Consider the following 22,560-nt stretch of genomic DNA (forward strand, 5'->3'; position numbering starts at 1 on the left):
GTCATATTTTCTGAGAAACACGGTAAGTACGAAAGGCAGACACTGAAAAGCTGCTAAAACTTCACTTAGCTTAAGAGATTCTTTTCTACTAGCTGGATGTGTGTCAAGTAACCACTCTGAAATTCAATTACCATTGACAAAATTATGGTGCTGGTTTACAATCAGTTTTTTACCCAAGTGTGGTTTATGGCCTACCCACATCAGAATATTTGCATGTGTTTGCTTAAAAAGCAGGTTCCTGGCCTCACTCTGAACTGAAATTTTGTGAAGGTAAGCCACAAAATCAGCATTTCTAACAAGCACCTTCAGTGATTTGCATACAATAAAAGTTTGAGAATCACAGGATCAGACAGTTCTAAAGTCTCTTCTAGCAATAAAACACACACACACACACACACAAAAAAAAAAACAAAAACAACTGATTCTGACTTGGACCGAACCCCCAAATCCTGAGCAGCTCACAACATATCTTTTTGGTAAAACTTCTCTACCCTCATTTAAAAAAAAAAATGTATATTCTTACACATTCGTACGTGTGGAGGGAGGAGAAAGGAGAGGAGGGGGTGTCTAGTCTAAGTCACAAAAGCTTGCCATGTCCCTTCCACTTGCAAATGATGCACAGAGACATGGTGGTCTTGTAGCTGATGTCCCCTTGTGCTTTATTACCTATCCTGAGTCGAACTCTTGTAGTCAATATGGGCGTCTTCACTGCCAGTGACAGCACTGTTCCTGTTCTTCTTGGAACCACTTCGAAACAATTCAACTGCAGCCTTCAACTCTTCTTCATCCACAACAAATACATCTTTATAGAGAATCTCATACAATACAGCTAAAGAAAAACAGGCCAAAATTCCAATTGTCAAAGTAAGATTTTTTTATAACCAGGTGAAAATAGCCATAACCCAGTATACAAATTCAATAGGTATCAACAAGGTTTTAAAAGAGCTATTTATGGTGGGTCCCTCAATTTAAAGACTGGCAACAAATCACACACAAACATTTATAAAGCCTGCATACCCTGACAAACAGCTGCACTTGACTGAAACTGTTTTGAGTACACTGAATCATAATGACCATTACTTGAATAGCAGAGTAGAATCTGAAAAAAAGAAAAACACAGAACAAGTGAATGTCACACATCTTACAGCCATGAAACATTTGAAATTAAGATGTGAATTAGAGGGGGGTGGTAGATGAGGGTAAAGGGGATGAAATATATGGTGATGGAAGGAAAACTGACTCTGGGTGGTGAACACACAATGGGATTTATAGATGATATAATACAGAATTGTACACCTGAAATCTATGTAACTTTACTAACAACTGTCACCCCAATAAACTTTAATTAAAAAAAGATGTGAATTAGAATTTGATAATTTTTTAAAAGGTGATTTCAGATTCTACACTTAATATTATACAGTATTTGTCTTTCTGTCTAACTTATTTCACTTAACATAATGTATCAATTTTACCTTGATAAAGCTGGGGGAAAGTCATTTTTAAAACCTAAATATAGATAAATGCAAGCTATACCTCATATTTTCTTAAGTGATTTTTAAATGCCAAGATGAAAATCTTAAGGCTACACTGTGAGCCTCAATAACATTCTTATTAATATACCAAACACACACTGATTTACAAATTTACAAAAGACGGGAACTTTTATAAACTGAATTAATGAACATAATAGAAAGCCTAACAGTCAAAAGACCTTGCTTAACTTCTGCAAAGTGAGTGGAGACATTAGATCAAATACTCCAAACTCAGACTATGATAGAGGGACTTCATTCAATTTATTCAAAATTTTATCCATTGTTCTGAATATATCAATATATCACTATACTGCATAGAAGCAATACTGTTAAAGAGACTTCCTTAATGAATTAACGTATGAGATGGCTGCAAAATGAGTTAATTTCTTAGCTGATTCCTTTGATCTCTAGCAAACAACAATTCAAAGGCCATGCTTAGTAACGAAAGTATTTCAGCAAAAATGTTCCCTGGCTCGTGATGAAATTTGTTTAAATAGCTTCTCCAAAACTTTTTTTGAGATTTTGTTCATCAACCTCTGTCTTGTGTAAGAAACGTAATCCCGAGTGATTAAGTATGTTTCATTTGGAAGCCATTTCTGGTATCAGAACCTGAGGTACCGAAGATGACTGACTGACTGTGATCTATGGAAGGATGTTGCCACAAAGCTTCCTTGGCAGAAAATTATCGTAAGAACCAGTTTTTCTAGCTTCCTACAATATCCTGGGCTAACTTCTTCCAATAATCAAATTCTGATACCAGGTCTATTATTCTTCTTCCATAGCCTTCTTCTGAAGTCACAATTCCAAATCAACCAGTATAATCCACTTCAAAGTATTAAGGACAAGTGTCAAGCTAAGGTTTACTCACAGTAAAGTTTAAGTTATGAAGTTTTACCCATCCCAAGAGGTATTGGCATTTAAGAGGAGTTTATTAATCCCAAAGAACAGTGAGCAGATTTTGAACTGAGAAGCCCTTTTTACTTTAAACTAGAACTGGGAACTCCAACTGAGAAAGGTTAATAACTAGAGGCAATTGTTAAGGAGTAGTTAAAGGAACTCAGCTAATAAGAACTGATCAATAAAAAAGAAATAAAAGAAAATAAAGTTGACCATACTATTTCTCCATTTAAGTGGCATGAAGTTCTGTTTTGATTGGAAAAGGCAAAACTCTGACATGATGGTTTTTATGTTCCTGGTGGTATCCCAACATAAAATAATAATTATCTCATACATTGTGGTGGTGAGTTTGTTGGGGATGTGCTGATGGGATGTAATGGCAGTAAAGTAGTGAAAAAATGAGGTAGATCTGTATGACTGATGAGGACAGATATCTAAAAAGAACAAGAGAATGCTAAGTATGAATGAGCCCATCTACATTAAAAAACTAAATGCAAAGAGAATGATATATAGAAGGATACCCACGCAAACTTTAGTTGTAACTATGAAGCACATGAGACTGAAGAACATGGGACTTGACTTTTTACTCTACTTTTCCAGATTTAGGTTTTATTGTGTTTTTAATATTTCTATTCTTTCTAGATAGAGAAAATGGGCTGAATGAAGATGACTAGCTTCCAATAGGATTCACTTTGACAATGAGTAACTAAAATGAAGAGTTAAATCAACATAGAAGGTGAAAGATACCAAGATGAACATCAGGGATTCATATCTTTGAAAATGTGCCCTAAAATATATTTTATGGAAGGTTCATTCATAATGTTTACTGCTTTTAACAGTTATTTTTGAAAACCTCAACAATTCAAATACAAATGTAATGATCTGAACTGAGTGACAGAAACTAGGTTTTAGGCAAAGCAAGGTGTCACACTAGAAAAGTACCCTGCTGCCACCTGGCTTTTCCATACTTGAATTTCAATATGAAGCAACATACTCACTTTATATATTCCCAAATGAGATATATATGAGATATATGTATGTGTATACATATGTGTGTATACATACATATATATATATATATATATATATATATATATATATAGTATCCTGTGTATGCAAACAACCAATTGTTGATTGTAGAAATAACCAACATGTCCTGTTCCCATAAAGTTAACCATTGTTTGTAAGAAAAACAAGAGACTAGTAATTATTTACATGTTAAATATTAGCTCTGTGTATATGCATGGATGATACTTATTCATGACATTCTTATGGTTGCACCCACTCAAAAGCTTATATTTTTGTACTTTTATGGTTTCCAGTGAGTGATGTTTTCCCCATTATCTCCAAGATGTACAAGACTCATTTCAAAATGGAGCTGTATAATTTTGTAGGAACTATGAGGTAGGTGTATGAATGTTCATTATAACAAGTCTTAACTTTTCTCTTCACGAAAATTTTAAGAATAAAATGGGGGGAAATTGAACTGCAGGTTTAAAGAGTCCTGGTAAAGATCAAAATGTGTAAATCTCATCTCAGGCAAAGTTGTATACAATTGCTGAAACAAAAGCTAATTCTCCTCTCTCTCTGACAATACTTATTACATCACACCTTTTTATAAACTTGAATGACTGTTTAGGGGCAATTGTACTGATACTTGAAATTTACTTTGAAATACATAAAAAAATTAAGATGGACTGATGGATGGGTAGAGATGTGACTAAAAAAAGGATACTAAAATATTAACAGTAGACTCTAAGCAGTGGGTATATGGAATGCTGACTGTAAAATTCTTTTTTTGACTGAAGTTTATTGGGGTGACAATTGTTAGCAAAGTAACATAGATTTCAGTTGTACAATTCTGTATTACATCATCTATAAATCCCATTGTGTGTTCACCACCCAGAGTCAGTTCTCCTTCTATCACCATATATTTGATCCCCTTTACCCTCATCTACCACTCCCCTACCCCCTTACCCTCTGGTAACCACTAAACTATCGTTTCAGTATGCTTGAAAATCTTCACAATACTAGAAAAAAGCTTCAATGAACTATTCTGTACAAAGTAAAGCCAAATTCTTACACATCCTACTATACCTTTCATTATGTAACTCTAGCCTATCTTTCCAACACTGCCCTAACCCCACTCAGCTACGTGAGTCCCAAAGGGTCTCTTGCTTCCAAGCCTTTGCATATAGTGTTTCCTCTGAGTAGAGTGCTTTTCATTACTTGTTGGACTCATCTTTTGACACTCCACTTAAATGTCACTACCACCATGAAACTTTCAAAATTCCCTCAAGCAGAGGGAAGACTTTTTCTTCTATGCTCTTTGCACGTACTTCTATTATAAAACTTATCACTTGTTGTAATTAACTATTTACATGTCTTTCTTCATAGTCCCTTAAGCTCTTGGTGGGCAAGGATTTTGTTATATCCTTTTTGGTATCTCCAAAGCCCAAGAAAGTACGTTATACACTATAGGTGCTTAATGTTTGCAGCAAATTAGATGTTAGTACTGAGCTAGAAAAGGGATAACAAGAGGGATTCCATTTTAAAGTCAGACTCCATCCTGTCTATAAAGGAAAAAAAGGAAAATAAAAAAGCAAAGGAAAAAAAACTCAAGCACAACTGAGAAGGGAAGAAAAACAATACAATCTACAGACCTTGTGAAAATAACCAATGTGTCCTGTTCTCATGAAGTTAATCATTGTTTGTAAGAAAAAACAGAGATTATAAAACTCCTACATAAGTTTGTTTTTACAAAACCTGAAAGAAAACCCTGTCATGAGACAAGGTTGAGCAGATATCTGCTGACCGTGAGATGGAGACATGGTTTGCTGACCACAGCAGTAAAGATTGTGGGACAGCACCGGTTTCCCTCCCTAGGCCCCTTTTTCCTCCCCAAATAGCGCAGAAAAACCCCCTCACACAATCCTGTCAGGGAACCAGCAAATTCCTTTTTTGATGGTTCCTTGGTGTAATAACTACCTCTCAATAAAAGGTGGCTTGCTGAACTTTTTACCAGATACAGGACTCATTTCTATGACATTGGGACCCAAGAACTTGGCAGTAGTCAGTTCCGGCAACAGTACCACTGGTAAAACAATTGATGTCCCCCAATTTATACTTATCTTGCATCCTATTCGGTCTTCTCTATTCCTAATGCCAGTTGCCTAGTTCAGGTCTTTTGTCTAGGTTACTGTAACATCCTAACAGTGCTCCTAACAGTGTCTAGTCTTACTTTACCATCACCAAAATGTTGTCTGAATTTTGATCTACAGTGTGAAACTATTTACAAAAGTCAAATATTGTGTAGTCTATATTCACTAATCAAATAATGAGGATAAAACACTTCTCTTAAACTTTTTGGAAGAAAAAGTATATGCTGAAGAAAAATTTGTTTACCTGCTGAGAGTTCTCAACCTCCTACTATTTTCCTCGCACCTTACTAGGCAGTAGTAGCACTGTCCCTGCCCTCAAGAAACTTTCAGACTAATGAGAAACAGACATTAAAACAAACACAATGTTGATAAATAGTATAATTACTTGGGTGATACTAGGGGAACACAAAGGAAGGAAATAACTCCAGGGGGGGTTGAGAAAGTTTCAAAGGAATTGACACATTTCAGATACAAGGGAAAGAAAAAAAAAGGATGAAAGTCTGAGTATCTGGAAGCCTGGTATACTAAGACTGCAGAAAAATGAAGCTAGAAAGAAGAATTGGGGCCCTTTAGGGCACAGAATGCCTAGCTTCAAAGTTTGAACCTTATCTTCTAGTTAGTGAGAAGCCAATTAGGGTTTTCTATTAGCTGAGTGACAGGATCAGGCCTGTTCGTAAGGGCGGGGCAGCTAACAACATGATGATGAGACTGGAGAGGAAAAGATTAGTGACAGAAAAGTGTGGCATTTAGACTGTGCTTATTTTTTCATTAATTAGGTAAAAAGGATGATTTCTTAATATCCTAGTAAGCCAGTGACATCACTCAATTTCTTTTACTTTAGTAAACATTCACTGATCTTCTTACCTTGTCTTCATAGCCATTATCTGTGACATCAGTTGGAGGCTTTCCAGGATAGCGATAAAGAATGAAATCCCGACTACATGGGTAGAAAACAAAGGGCGGTGAGAACAGAGAATTTAGTATACACAACAGAGTTATAAGGACAAGTATTTGTACTTTTATATTGTTGACCTTATTCATATAAAATAATCCAAATGTTTAAGAGGCTAAATAATGTTAATTCAAAGTAAACAAGCTAACTGTCCGTAAAGTCCTATGTATTTTTAAAAATAAATCTTAATTTAGGGGAAGGGGCAGTAAAGAAGATAGATTACGAGTTTTACATATGTTTGTGAGTTTGGCAAAGGGCTCCCATTTATTTAAAGCAGGGGTAAGCAAATTTTTCTTGGTAAAAGACCAGACAATAAACATTTCAGTTTTTGCAGGACATATGCTTTATTCAACTTTGACTTTGTAGTGTGAAAGCAGCCACAGACAATGCATAAACAAATATACATGACTGTGTTCCAATAACACTTTAGACACGGAAGTCTGAATTTCTTATAATTTTCACATGCCATGAAACATCCTTCTTTCGATTTCTTTTAACCATGTAACACCTTTTAAAAACCAGTCTTAGCTCCAGGGCAATACAAAAACAGACAGCAGGCCAATTTAGAAGCTGGTCCCTGATTTAAAAGCAACCTGTCCAAGTCTCTTATAAATTACCTCTTTCCAGATTAAGAAAAGAGCAGAATGAAAAAAACTAACTTCAACAAGTCCCCATGACAAGAGGGTTCTGACTCTACCAAGGTATGTGCCATCTCACCAGCCACAGAATTGTGAAGAAGTCATATAGAGATCAAACTCCTCAAATGAACAAGATTCCCACTAGCCTCTATCTTGTAACCTGTATTATATAGCTATTTTCCAAAACTCTACAGCTTTCAAAAATAGCACTTTTGCAGTTTTAAAGACCAAAACAGAATTTCCAAAGCATTAGAGCAGTGTTTCTCAAATTGTCCCCGATTACTGCCTCCCTAAAGAGCCTCTTTCAGACTTTTAATTTCCCTATGAAATTGTAATCCCACAGAAAAACTGTGTATCTGTATACATACTATGACCCTTTGAAGACCACAAATTTATTGTAATATCTAACATTTTTTGTCCTCAAGAACCAATTTCTACCCTCTTGGAAACAATAATGGCCCACAGAGGATGCATGCAAAAGAGGCACAAAGTTAAACAAAATTTTAAGATAAATATTCCAATTTTCAACAGGAATAATACCAGCAGTTCTTAAAGTCCTTTATTCTTCCATTCAAATAAGACACAAATACTAGAGGTTCTCCACCTAAAAATTAGGCAAACTGACTTTGCTTAGACCTCTTAATTCTATGTATTAGGTTGGTGCAAAAGTAATTGCGGTTTAAAAGGTTAAAAATAATTGTAAAAACCGCAATTAATTACTTTTGCACCAACCTAATACTAATACATCACTTCTCAAATTTTCTCAATCCTAAAGGGACTTTAATAGAAACCATGCACTCGCATGCACACACATACTTTTCTTTTTAATTTATTGGGGTGACAATTGTTAGTAAAAGTACATAGAGGTGTACAATTCTGTATTACATCATCTATAAATCCCATTGTGTGTTGACTACCCAGAGTCAGTTTTCCTTCCACCACCATATATTTGATCCCCCTTACCCTCATCTCCCACTCCCCTCCCCCTTTACCCTCTGGTAACCACTAAACTATTGTCTGTGTTTGTGAGTTTTTGTTTCTCATTTCAAACACATACTTTTAAAAAAGGAGATTCAACTTACTTATAAATTAGAGAAAGAGCTCTTATTTCCAGCTGGCCAGCACTTTCCTAAACATAAATAGTGCATAAAGTTTTTTAAAACATTGTGTAGCTAGAAGATACAAGTTTGTACAAGTTCATCAACTCTTTCTTTAGATGCTTAGCATTGTTTTAGATGAAAAATTTGTAGACTACAATATAACTTACTTTGAGGCTTGGGATACTGTGATAGTTACTCATTAACAAACTTTTTCTGAAAAAAAATGGACCCAAAACCTTAGCCATTAAGTAAAAAGGACAGTTAATATGGGAGATTTAAAAGGCACAATAAAAATGGAATTAGTGTAAGAATATGAAGTTAACAGGGTATTTTAGTACGTGTTTTAAGCCCAGAACTATGGAATTAATCATATCAAATTATTTTAATTAAATTATATGTTTATGGATCTTACTCCCACATGAAAGAAAGCTGACTACAAATCAGAATTGTTTAATTAAAAAAAATAACCTCCTACTAGCATTCACTACCACCCGTCCACCCATTAAAGTGAAAAGGCTTAGGCCTGTCCTATTCCCAGTGTGTACTCTTTCACTAGTCCATGGATGATAAAACTGCTAATCACACAATTCTCAATATTCAACACAAAACAATAGGTCAATTGCCAGCCTCGTGACTTTTGCAAGAACTATTTGATTCAATACAGCTGGCTACTTAAAACAGAGTAGCTTTAGCTAAAGTGACACAACTGAATGAATATTTCGATTATTATTCCAAATGCTCTAAAAAGATTAAATCCCAATATTTGATCTTACCTTGGGATCTCCCAACCGTTCCAGGTATTTCTCAAAAGATCCCTCCACATACTTCAAAAATAAAACAAACTTGACTTAACCAAGTACATAACATTACTGAAATCTGATTATATTCTGCAATATTATCCTCCAATGGCTTTTTGTTCAGCTCAACAATTGTGGTATTAAATTCCTACTTTGCACAGCACCTCAAGAAGATTTGCACATACACAAAAGTTACGTGTGGAGAAAGGCTGTACTACAAAAGTGTATTAGGAATTGGTCCTGGCTTATGCACACACCAGTGCATTTTCTCAAATGCTATGCCTATGAGTTTCTTTTGAAGTGCCAACTTAAATCACTTGACAATTTTCATAAACCAAGCAAGCCTAACAAGGATTTCAAATTTGACAGGAGGCATGCATTTACAAAGTTAAGCTGAGGAATTTTAAAGGGAATTTCAATAGGTTGAAAAAAGCCCAGGGCACAAGGAAACGTTTTGGGGTGATGAAAATGTTCTACATCTTGATTGCAGTGGCAGCTGAATGACTGTATATTATTGCCAAAGCTAAAAACAGTAATATTAAACTGGTGAATTTTACTGTATGTAAAATATACCTCAATAAAAATAAAATTAAACTCAAGGAATATAAGTCCAGTTCCATGCACATACATCACTATAATTTTAAAACAATTTTTAATATTTTTCCATCCCTTTTTAAACAGTTTTGAAGTATAACTGACATACAATAAATTGCACATAATTAAATGTCACAATCAAGTAAGTTTTGATTTGATTATGCACCCATGAAACCATCAGGACAATCATGACAGTGAATATATCCATCATCCCCATAAGGTTCCTTGTGACCCTCCATAACTCCATTGACCCCCAAGCAATTACTGACCTGCGTTAGTCACTACAGATTAGTGTGCATTTTCTAGAGTTTTACATACAGGCAATCATACAGTATGTACTTTTGGGGGGAGTCTGGCTTCTTTCACTCAGCAAAATTATTCTAAGATTCATCTATGTAGTTTTAAAATTTTACACATGTATCTGTTACTCAAAATATGGTCTGCAAACACCACCAAGTGTCACTTAGGAATTGAACATTGCAGAAATTTTGGGCTCAAGCTCAGACCTACTAAATCAGAATCTGTAGTTTAACAAGACCTCCAGGTGATTGGTATGCACAAAAATACTTGAGATGCACTGCTTTACACCATGGTCTTCCATTTAAAGTAATTCAAGAATAATCCTTTTCCTCAGGTGTGGTAAAGACCATAATTGACTTTAAAGTAATAAGCTTAAAAGTCAAGAAGCCTTCACACAGTTCCAAAATTCAATGAAACTTGTTGAAAAAAAATAAGAGTAAACCTCCGACAGCAAGCAAATACCCATAATACAGTCAGAAGAAACTCTCGAAGGGCTAGGAGTATAATAAATAACAGCCACATGAAAGGGCACACTTCATATCAGACCTGGATAAAACCTCGTTTCCTTAACAAGAATTCAAATACTTCAACATATAGAAAGATGCCTTCTAAAAGTTATTTTAAAGTCAATTGTTAGTGGCAGAGCTCAAATTAGTTTGTCACATGAAAAGATGGATATTGTGGACTAATTTGTTTCCTTAAAATTAAGTTTTACAAGATTCTTCAAGTTGACCGAATGAGGATCATTGTGCACAGAAACGAAAAGAGGGAGTTTCCCATTTGTATATATTTTAAAATATACATTTAAAAATATTAACATAGCTAAAACTTTTGTGAACTATGATTAACTTTTCAAGAAAACAGTTGTAAGATAATATAAAACAGAGTCAAAGTGTAGCTTTTTAGGGTGTTGGGGGGGTTTTGGTGTGGTGGATAGAAAGTAGTGGGGAGAATACATATTGTTTTTTCTTAATTTTTAAAATACAAACAATCTAATTCTGGAAGGAGGTCCAGAAGTGTGCTAGCTAGGGGGAAGGAAGCTAGGTGAAAATTTCAGTATTTGCTATTGAGAGATTACATATTTTTCATAGGTAGGTGCTCAAAATTCATTTCTTATCTGCTACATACTCTAATGACAACTCTCCCTTGCTTATGTATTCTACTTACAGACTCAAAAGTTTGTGGATTTTCTCTCATATATGAGACACAAGCCTTCCTGATTTCCAAATGATGGACCTGGCTGCAAAACAACTAAAAAGAGAAAGACCAGCTCACTGTCAGCAGTCATTTGAAATAGAAGTTTCTAAATTAAGACTATGAACTAGACACTTAACATCCCCCTTATTCATAAAATATGTAGGAAATTGGGAAATTAAGTCCTGCTATTACTAAAACATATTTTTGTCATCTTTAGTGAGATTGGGGAGATATTTCTGTCAATCTCCCCATTTTCTACTATTTATGGGCACAGCCTGCATATTTTTCCTTAGACAAAATTTAGAGGAAGCTGGGGCTGCTTTTAAAGCATCAAGATACATTTCAATTTTTTCTTTAACCCCATTATTTTACCTGTCTTACATTCCAAAGTAGCACTTAGAAAACAGAAAAGATAGCAAAGCACAGCAATATATTTGGAGTAATCAGCAAAGGTATGTATAAATCTAATAAGTAACGGGCATGTCTAGATGTTTTTACTAGGTTTGTCTGTTTTGGTGAGCTACAGGTCTTCTAGCCATACCCCGGCACAAACTACGAAATCTCAGTATAGGGAAGGTGTATTTGCTTTCCTGTTACCTGCTCCGAAATAGCCCGAAAGAGGCAAGAGGCATCCTTGGCAGTCAGCTTTCGAAACAGCCCTAAGCTGCCTAAATATTCATCCATCGTGGCCTCATTCAGAGACTTCTGGCCGCAGTACTTTTTCCATCCTTTATGCATTGTGCACGGAGGGTGGAGATGGGGAGGGGGAGAAAGGAACACAAGTGTAGGAAGAAGGAAAAAGCAGGGTACAGGCAGGAATGGGTAGCAGTGACAAGGGCTTGCTTATGCAGGTATCCGGAAAGCAGCCGAAAGCCTAGGCATGAAAAGGCAGTTGAAATCAGCGCTGCAGAATCTTGCCACTTCTCAGGAGCAGGAGAAGCAAAGGGCTGGCTTGCCCAGGACAAGTTGAGACCCTGTGAAAAGAAGAGGAAGAGCCAATGCTCCCAGGAATAGAGAACTCGACTTGAGAAGGAGACATGGAAAGGAAAAGGTACTTGCAGAGTTACCTTGTTGAGGAAAAGTGAGATTAACCCAATCAGCCCAAGGTTGAGAGAAGTATGCACAAAGCGGCTGACCTGTGGGACCAAAAGGAAGCTGGGTTTGCAGCTTAACTCAGGGCAACTGCTGCACGAGGCTGCAAAGGGACTGTAATTAAGACCCAGGTGTATATGATGCAGCCTGGCCCACATGACATTACTTTAAAATCTCTGCCCGAAATTTCAACTAGTCTCTGCCCAAGTTCCCTGCTCCCTCCATGGTTCATGGAGATGAGAGGGGGAAAATCTGAACCTAATTAACTAGTAAGCTTTTGTGTTAAAAATATCTTTAAAAAAAAAAGAATGGGGCACCCTTAATATATAGAGGCAGAGGTCTCAGTTTAAGTAAAGTGCCAAAGAAGTTATCTGGATATTTCAGGTATGGGGTTCAAGTAATCTTCCCATTTAGTTCTCCTAGATTAATTACCCTCCGCTAAGATCACAGAAACTAAGTGGTAGCTATGCTAGGAAACAGTGATATAATTCTTGACTGATGTCTCCAAACTATTGTATAGCATTAACAAAAAGAAAATGCAAAAAGTGTTTCTTTAAAAAAAGGAAAATAAAAATTTTAATTGAAGCAGCATGAAAGGAATATCTTACCCACAAACTTTCAATAACAATAGACTACATTTAAAATCCTGTGTATTAGAGGCATTGGACATGAGCAGTGTGTTTCAATGTATTATTAGGGTACTTTTCCAGAAAAAAACTACTGGATTCTGAGAAAACCAAAGTAAAATATGATATGGATAAAGTAAGGTTCAAAAACATTACTTGTATTACTTGAGTCCACTGTCAAGTGTCTTGTTTTTACTTAAACGCCAAAATCCAATTACTTTCTTACTTTTTCTAAATGTTAAAAAAAAATGAGATCAAAATCTAGCTTTGGAGAAGTTGCAAAATTCAGCTGCTTTGAAAAGTGTTTTTCTTGTATCTGTGGATCCAGTACTAATCATGACTGCCCACTGTAGGGAAAGCCTCAATAATCAGTTTTATAATTTTGGAATTAAATAAAATCATGTTAGAAAAAAGAATAAAATCTTGACTTCCTTTAGCATGCCAATTTGAAATTACCTAAACTAATTTCTTTTTTGAAGAAACCATAACATTGAGGAAAGTATTCCTTTTGCAAACGTTCTGAAACATGCTTTGGGAAGAGGGATCACCATCTTTCTTTAGTGCCACAAATTCGCAGATAAATATTAAGAATTATAATGAAAAAGTTAATTCACTTTTGGCATTTTTTACTTGTAGAGAAAAATGCAAATGCTTCATATTTCTTGTTTTATAAACTAAAAATAAGTTATATAAAACTTAAATTAATATTAATCCATATACTTAATTTTGAAGAAGGAAATAAAGGAAGGGAAAACTGGGATAGGAAGAGAGAATCAAAAAAAGGAAAGAACAAGAAACAAAGAGAAGAAAAATTAAGAGAACAGAAGACAAAGAGATAGAGGAAAGGGAAAGTAACCGAGAGTCAGCGCACAGAAAGAGACCCAAACAAGCATGGTCAACTGATTTTTCACAAAGGTACAACAGCAGTTCAATAGAGAAAAGACAGCATTTTCTTCAAATGGTGCTGGAACAACTGACATGCACATGCAAAAGAAAAAAAAAATCCTCAACCTATACCTCACATCTTGTACAATAATTAACTCAAAATAGATTGAAGACCTAAATGTAGAACTTCAAAATTTTTAAAAGAAAGCATAGGACAAAATCTTCAAGACCTGGAGTTAGGCAAAGAGTTCTTTGATATTTAAAAAAAAAAAAGTGATTGGACTTTATCAAAATTAAAAACTTTTGCTTTGCAAATGACACTGTTAGAGGAATGAAAATACAAGCTACAGACTGGCAGAAAAATTCTGTGTATCACTTATCTAACCAAAAAAACAAACAAAAAAAAAAAACATCAAATTATATAAACAACTCTCAAAAGTCAACAGTAAGAAAACAATACAATTGAAATATGGGCAAAAGGTCTACCTACACATTTCACTGACAATATATGAATGATTATTAATAAGCACATAAAAAATGTTCAACATCATTAGTCATTACAAAAATGTACATTAAAACCACAATAAGACATCACTGCACATCTACTAAGATGGCTATAAAAAACAAAACAGGCAATAACAAGTGTTAGCATAAATGTGGAAACTGGAACCTAAGTAAAAGAAGCCAGATGCAGAAAGTATTATCCCAAAAGATGTACAATTCCATTTATATGAACTATACCAAAAAAGGCAAATCTATAGAGGCAAAAAAGATTAGTGGTTGCCTGGGGTTGGGGTGGGAATAGGTATTAACTGCAAACAGGCACAAAGGACTGTTTTGGTATGACAAAAATGTTCTAAAACTGTTTTGTGGTGATGGTTGCACAATTCTGTACATTCACTGAAAATTATTGAATTTTACACTTAAAACTGGTGATTTTTTAAACAGTTTTATAATTCAGTGTGAACATTTCAGTGTTTTAAATATTTACAGAGTTGTGTATCCATCACAATTTTAGAACATTCTCATTACCCCAAAATGAAACCCCATACCCCATAATCAACATCTAATCTCCCTCATATGTATCCGCCAACTCCAGACAACCACTAATCTACTTTCCGTCTCTATATATTTGCCTATTCTGGACATTTCACATAAATAAAATCATACAATATACAGTCCTAACTGGCTTCTTTCACTTACCATGAGGTTTTCAAGGTTCATCCATGTTGTAGCATGTATCAAACAGTATTTCTATCCTTTGTATATAAACATTTCATTTACCTATTCTTCAGTTGATGAACATTTAGGTTGTTTCCATCTTTGGGCTATTATGACTAATGCTGTTATAAACCTTCACATGCATGTGTCTGTTTGGACCTGTTTCTATTCTATTGGATAATACCTAGAAGTGCAGTTGCTGAATCATATGGTAAATGCTGTTTAACCATTTGAGGAACTGCCACAGCAGCTGCACCATTTTACATTCTCATAAGTAGTTTGTGAGGGTTCCCATTTCTCCACATCCTATCAACATTTACTATCTATCTCTTCATTATAGCTATCCTGGTGGGTGTGAAGTGGTATCTCATTGTGGTTTTGTTTTGCATTTCCCAGATTGCTCATAATGTTGAACATCTTTTCATGTGCCTGTTGGCCATTTGTGTATCTTTAATGAAATACCACTACATACATCTTTGAATGACTAAAATAATATTTTTAAACTGACAATACCAAGTGTTGGCAAAGATGTGGAGCAACCTGACCTCTCCTATGCTGCTGGAATATAAAATAGTACAGCCATTCAGGAAAAATTATTTCAGCAGTTTCTTATAAAGTTAAACAGACTTACCATATGACCTAGCCATCTGGGTATCTCTCCAAGAGAAATGAGAACTTAAGTTCACACAAAAACCTGTACATGAATGTGTATAGCAACTTTTTTCATAATCATGATTCACCCAAAACTGGAAACAATCCAAACATCCTTCAACTGGTGAATGGAGAAACTGTGGTACATCCATGCAACAGAACACTCCTCAGCAGTAAAAACTAATGAAGTATGGAATCACACAAGAACATGTATTAATCTAAAATGTACTGTGCTAACTGAAAGAAGACAGATTCAAAGGGTTACATACCACATGACGGAATTGATATGACATACTGGAAAGGCAAAACTATAGGAAAAAAGATCAGTTGCTGCCAGGGTTGAGGAAGGGTTGACTGCAAAGGATGGCAACAAGGGAGGCATGGGGGTGCTGAAAGTGCGCTGTATTTTTGTTGTGGTAGTGGTTACATGACTATGCCTTTGTCAAAACGTATAGAACTATACAAGAAAAAAAATGCCAAATTTACTGTACTTAAATTTAAAAATAAATAAAACAAAAAGCAGAAGAAATAGAATTTAGAGTTGAGGGGCTCACAGAACAGAAAAGATTGTAGAGGAAAAAAGAAAGAAAATTAGAGGATCAATCCAGGAAAGCTAACACTTAACCAACAGGAGACCCAGAAAGAGATAAAGTAGAGGGTAAGAAATGATGACAACATAAGGAAAATTCTAGCACTGCAGGATATAAATATCTATATTTAGACTGAAAGGTACATGAAATAACCAGAAAATGAAAGCAAAAAAAGATGATCAGCAATGCGTATAACATTTCTGGAATCAAGGAACAAAGAAAGGATTCTAAAAACTTTCAGAGAGGAAAAATGGGTCATGTACAAAAGATAACACATATGCATAGCAATAAACTCAACAGAACTAGAAGCTAGAAACAATGAAGTTCAATATTTGAGGGGAAATTATTTCCGACCTTGAATTCTGTATGAACCTATCAATCAGAAGGGAGAGTAGAAGGTGTTTTCAAACATGGGAGATTAAAATAATTTACTGTCCTTTCTCAGAAAGCTACTGAAGAGTATTTGAAACCAAAATAAATAAGTTAAACCACAAAAAAGGGTGCAGGGAGCACAGAGTCCTGGAAGCAAAAGATTCAACACAAAAGAGAAGCAAAAGTAATTGCCAAAATAAGGATGAAGGGGAAATCCCAGAAGGACAAACATTCAGGAGGACTAAACAGAGAATGAGTAGTTCAAGTGAAATGAACAAGAACTTCAGCACAGATATTTCAAAACAAATAATAACAGAAGTTACAGATAACCTGTTTAAATGTACAAGGAAAGATGTACATCTCTGTTGGAGAATTTGAGGATGTTTCTATTGAAAACTGAGCAAATGAAAAAATGAGGTATAGAAATGGAAATGTAATCAATGAATACATACTACATGATTCAGATGTGAGCAATATTGTATTTAAGTAATCATAATAATGTCACTACTGAAAACATCGCACCAGAACTGATAAAATTAAATTTGTTTTTTAAATTTAGATATCATCTATAGACTTCCTACTGTGGAAGAGACAAAGTCTCTTCTTCCCCAGTAGGAAGTCTACAGATGTTATTTAAGTTTAAAAAACAAAAACAAGTTTGAACGTATCACTTATAAAACATACAAAATAGTGTAATGTGGTCACCTATAGGAAGTATGATCACAGATGTGGAATAGTGGAACATAGAACTGCTATTTCTTGTTATAAGCCTTGTGGGACTAGTTAATAATTATTTATGTGTATTAAGAACTAATGAAAATTTTAAAAAAATATTCAGTAAGTGAGCAAGAAACAATAGTAAAATAAACTGGGAAAATAAATAAGTATAATTTTACAGCTACAAAGGATCTCTTATTTTACAGATGAAAAAAACGGGTTTCAAATAATTTGTCCAAGTTTTCACATCCAATCAGTAATAGTGTTAGAACTATATATTGTCACACAATTATTATAAAGAGGTATCGTATACCAAAGAACAGACATGAACAAAAGCTCAGAGGTGGTTATATACAAGTTACGTTCCCCAAATTAGTACAATAGGAGTTTTTTAAAAAGAGCTGTAGGACAATACTAGACTTCATCCTGTATATAATGGAAAGCCCCTTCATAGTATTTAATACTGTTCTTTGAAGTGCAATAGATATTGAACTTGAAATCCTAATTGGTTGACTATTCTTCCACAGCAAACTACTCCAATCCTATAAACCTCTAGAACAGTAGTTCTCTAATGAAGGCCTTGATAAAACACGGATATGCCCCCCACTCAGATATTCTGAGTCAGGTCTGGGGTGAGTCCCAAGAATTTACCCTTCTAACAAGTTCTCAGGTGATGCTGATGCTACTGGTCCAGGACCACTCTTTGAGAACCAGTGCTCTAGAATGTGTTCCATAAGTTATTAGTGTTTCTAGAGTTTCAAAGCTCAAATTTCAGGAACACTGCATACAATAATCCTATTATATCTTTGAGGTTCACAATGTCCATTAGCAATATTGAAGGATCTAAAGAATGTCAGTTACCTGCTTAACTTTGACCTGCCCTTTACCATAGGGGAAAATAGGTTTGGGAAAGTCCAGGTCAAAGCAGGCAGCATTCAAGATAATAATGGTTTTTAATGCACTATAGCTACTGCTTTTAAATTGTTCCAAAGTTTGAGAAATTTTGGTCTAGAAATTTTTCTGTGACTTATACATAAAGTTGTTGAAATAATTACTTAAGATAATACAAGTCAAGTGCATAGCACGTAAGTGCTTAATTAATAAGTATTGACTGCTATTAGCTGCTACCTGACAAATAAAGCAGTTCACTAAGAAATTATTCTTTGGTCAAAAAAAAAAAAAGAAAAAAAGAAAAGTAAGAACCAGAACAATATCACTTAAATTCAACTGGAAAAAGAACCAAAATTCAAATATAACTCCCCAGAAGAGGTTTCTCCAATGCTTATGGAGTTCCTCCCTTTGACATCTGCAAATGGGAAGAAAAATGTTTGCCTTAAGACTTTTTAGGCACTGTACTCTGGATACCGATTAAAATAAGACAAATTGAAGAAAATAAAAATAACTTTAAATAATTATATTATTTGACCTGTTATGCAACTGACATGCTTTAATTTTATAATTACTACTTTTTATAATGTAATTTAAGTTGAAAATGTCATTTGTCCTTTTAATTGCTAGAATTGTCTATTTCTTATTTCACTGATTAAATGGGAAAATTCCTTGTAGTATAACATATGAATGTTATTATTATAATTCTAAGACATTAATAGTCTAATATATTTCCAATATATAGATAATTCTTATGCAATTCTAATATTTTAATTTTAGATAACTCTCCTTCATATTTCAATTAAATGAGGCATATGCTTGAATTGTTTTAAAGCATATTATCTGTGACTACAAGGTATAATTGCAAATGTATATATGACATGATGCTTGACACTGAGAGGCAATATGGTACCATGAAAATTATGAACTTGGTTATGCCACTTTAATCTCTGTGAGTCAGTTTTCTCATCTGTTAAATGAAGAAAACGGGCTACATGATCTCTAAGTTATCTTTCAGGTCTAAGGAACTGTGATTCAATTATTTTTAGTACCAAATAACTTGAGGCCAATTGGGAGAAATAGTTCCTCAACTTTATAGACCACTTTTTAAGGTTTTTCGTTACTTAAAAATACAATGATAAACTTTTAAAACAATATTTTTAACAGTACCTTGGAAATAGAACCTGTCACTTCTTTTCTTGGTGGACATTTAAACAGACAGGATTTATGAGGGAAGGGAATACAATGATTCTACAACAAAATTTGGCCACAGGGAGCTATTAAACCTCCTCCTCAAGTTTTAGGAAGGAGAGGATAAAGACAAGAAAAATAATTAATTTCCCAGAGCAGTGATATGCAAAACAAAAAAACATTACCAAGAGCCACTTTATTTTCATTTCCTTCCCTTCTTCCACCTGAAGCATTCTAATATAGAATAGAGGAAAAAAAAGGAAAATAGTACTTTGCTTTAAAATATTATCATACTGGCACAGAAATATTGAGGGTTGTTTTATGGTTATTGTTTTCTGATTTAAGACACTTGCAGTGTCTAATCAATCTACAGACAGACGGGATGAGGTAAGGGAGAATAACAACTAGAATATTCTTCTCTTTGTTTTGATGCACTGGAAATACCTACTCACTTAAACCTCTAAATAAACTTTAATTCTCTAACTATAACCCCAGGTAGAAACTGAATATGAAATTATACATGAAATTCAATAAAGACTTTGCTTTTTGTATCATTTTGGTCTATACACTCTGAATTCTAGAGAAATATCTCTAAGCCTACTCCTATTTCTTAAAACAAAAACTCTTAACCAAGAGAAAATGTATTATTTCAATGACATTTTTTATTTTCAAACATGCCGCACAACTGGTTTTGTCTTAGAAATCACCTATGAGGAAAGTTTTGCTAATTCACAAATACGAAAACTGAGACCCAGAATACTCTGGCCGAGGATTTAGGAATGTTTCTCACTCTTAAATTTGGGGAGTGTATTATCCACCCACTTCACAGTGGTAGTAGAGAGACAACCAATATATTCTGGACAAGAGGAGAAATGAACAGTAAAAAAGTTGCAATATATGTCGTCTCACAGACATCATTCCAATAGTAAGTGTTAAGTTCAGCAAATACTTTAGAAGCACACTTGACAGTAAATAATTAAAATATGTATTGCTTTACCAAATAGCCTAATGTAGTATACCCTAAAATTATCACTACAAATGAAAAAAATTCCATTTAGTTCCTTTGATCAATGAAAACAGTGCTACACAGACATGGGTTAGAGATACTGACTCAATAGTATAAGGGTATTAGGTTACGTTTCAAAATGTGTGTTTGATCTGTTTTAACTTGAGCAAAGTTTACAATTGGTGTTATATTACAAAAACTGTGAATTACTAAACTTAAATGTATTTAATCAGAGTGTTTAATTATAAAAGAGTCTAGCAGTTATCACCAGAATATTAATGAACAGTGACATAGGAATGAAGTTACTGAAGGTGGCCTCATTCTAGGGATTAACCTGGGGGCCTCAAGGTACTTGTAAACTCTCTGAAATTCACTGCAAAATGTGTATATGTGGGAGTAGGGAAAGAAGCAATAGTTTTAAATAGTTTGAAGGGTCCATTACTCAAAAAATCTAAGAGCAGGGCTGTACCCATCAAAATGAAATCATGAGAGTACCAATCAACATAAATAACTGTAGCAAGGATGTGGTGAACATTCATAAAAACAAAGATCTTAAAAGTGAAATACCATTAGATGATATATAATGGTATAAAAGCACCTCAAAATAATTTTCAAGAATATTAAAGTTAAGCATATGGGTGGGCTTCATTCATGTTTGAAGCTAGTTAGATTGATATGAGCACCTTTTGTCTAGTCACCTGCAAAAATTATAATGAAAAGAACTACACAGTATAGATTTTGCTAGAATATTCAAGTAAGGAATTAACCATTTAACAAGGAATTAAATTGTGTCATTTGGTGGTTATCGTAAACCTTTCTCCATGTAATCTTTTACTGGAAAATATTAGTCACTCCTTTTAATAAACCTCTTGATTTTTAGCATCATGTTTTACTGAAAATCCCCAACAAGTACCATTATTTGACAGACCCTTAACTACCACTAGGATTTTACAAAGGCTCAACACTGTTTTAGGTGTCATTCCTATAAAAGCTTGATCCTACAGATTTCACTATATACCATGATGGTCACATCTTTCTTCCCAACAAGAGACATACTAGATACCTCCAAGAAAAAGACAGTATGAAATGAATGTGTGATAGGTGACAGTGTTTGAGAACCAATACCTAATCCTAATCAAGATAAGGAGAAAAGAGTACTAAGTTACAGAAGTACATTTATTATTTATGGAAGGCCTACAGTGTTTCAGGCAAAGAACTCAAGAATGAAGAAGTAGTTCCCCTGCAAGTAAACTGTAAGAGTTCCTCTAGAATAGGAGTTTTGGATCCTCTGATACCAAAAGTAGATCCTTAGTATGTGTTTGTATTAAAAGACTAAATGAACAAATAAATAAATGGGCTTGACTATTTTGGAAATAAGCTGAGAGTACCTGGTGACCAATAAAGGGTTAGAGATACAAAAGTATAAAAGCCTGGAAAATGGTGATGACACTAATAGAGATAAGGATCTCAGAAAAATGAAAAGGAGAAATATGATTTTAGTTTGGGGCATATCGAGCTTAAGGTGCTTAGAGAATTAAGGTGACCAGTAAGCAATTAGAAATACCATTCAGGAGCTCATATCAGAGTCGGAAGACATCAGGGAGTCAGTAGTAGAAGTTCTGGGAGTGAATACCAAGAAAATACAGAGGGTGCCAAAAAATGTATACACATTTTAGGAAAAGAAAACTGTATTAAAATTGTTAATACTCAATATATAACAACTACAGATGAATGCAAGTCACATTTGACTTCTGCAATTATAAGAGGTTACCATCAGTGTCCAGACACTTCTGATTTCAGCGAACTATTGCTTGAGCAACGTTGACCAAAGTGTCCACTTGTATACATTTTTTGGCACCCCGGAATATATGCAGAGAACCAAAAATTGAACCTAAAACACAATTATTTAACGAGAACAGGAGAGAGCCAATAAATAACTTTCAATGACATAAGCCAATTGGGAGTTTCTCTACATGGATTTTATGAATAGAAATTAGTATGCTTTTAAACAGCGATGTATAAATTGAAATAGGTTATATACCTGTGGCAATCTAAATTTCTTGGAATAGTCCTGGTTTCAAATATTATCCTTCTGTCCCCATAAATTATGGAAATATACTGGAATTCAGCATTCCAATTACAAGTCCCTGACC

At 34.5% G+C, this 22,560-nt stretch overlaps 1 protein-coding gene across 6 annotated transcripts in view; it reads right to left on the reverse strand.

The window, feature by feature from the left end:
• The window catches only part of ALG13 (ALG13 UDP-N-acetylglucosaminyltransferase subunit), a 69,572-nt gene that overhangs the window by 38,606 nt on the left and 8,406 nt on the right, over positions 1-22,560 (reverse strand). For 2 of the 6 annotated variants that reach the window (XM_081042366.1, XM_081042363.1), the window contains exons 2-9: positions 12,236-12,304; positions 11,766-12,142; positions 11,139-11,222; positions 9,054-9,104; positions 8,263-8,309; positions 6,455-6,527; positions 1,018-1,099; positions 667-829 (exon numbers count right to left, since the gene is read on the reverse strand). In XM_081042366.1, the coding sequence (XP_080898492.1) occupies positions 667-829; positions 1,018-1,099; positions 6,455-6,527; positions 8,263-8,309; positions 9,054-9,104; positions 11,139-11,222; positions 11,766-11,906 (641 nt within the window). In that variant the 5' untranslated portion in view covers positions 11,907-12,142; positions 12,236-12,304. Of the gene's footprint in view, positions 1-666; positions 830-1,017; positions 1,100-6,454; positions 6,528-8,262; positions 11,223-11,765; positions 14,988-22,560 lie in introns of those variants that run through there. The other 4 variants (XM_081042365.1, XM_081042367.1, XM_081042364.1 and 1 more) reach the window with 4 other exon arrangements.

The sequence above is a fragment of the Rhinolophus hipposideros genome (assembly GCF_964194185.1).
Source record: "Rhinolophus hipposideros genome assembly, chromosome: X".
NCBI classification, from domain to species: Eukaryota; Metazoa; Chordata; class Mammalia; order Chiroptera; family Rhinolophidae; genus Rhinolophus; species Rhinolophus hipposideros.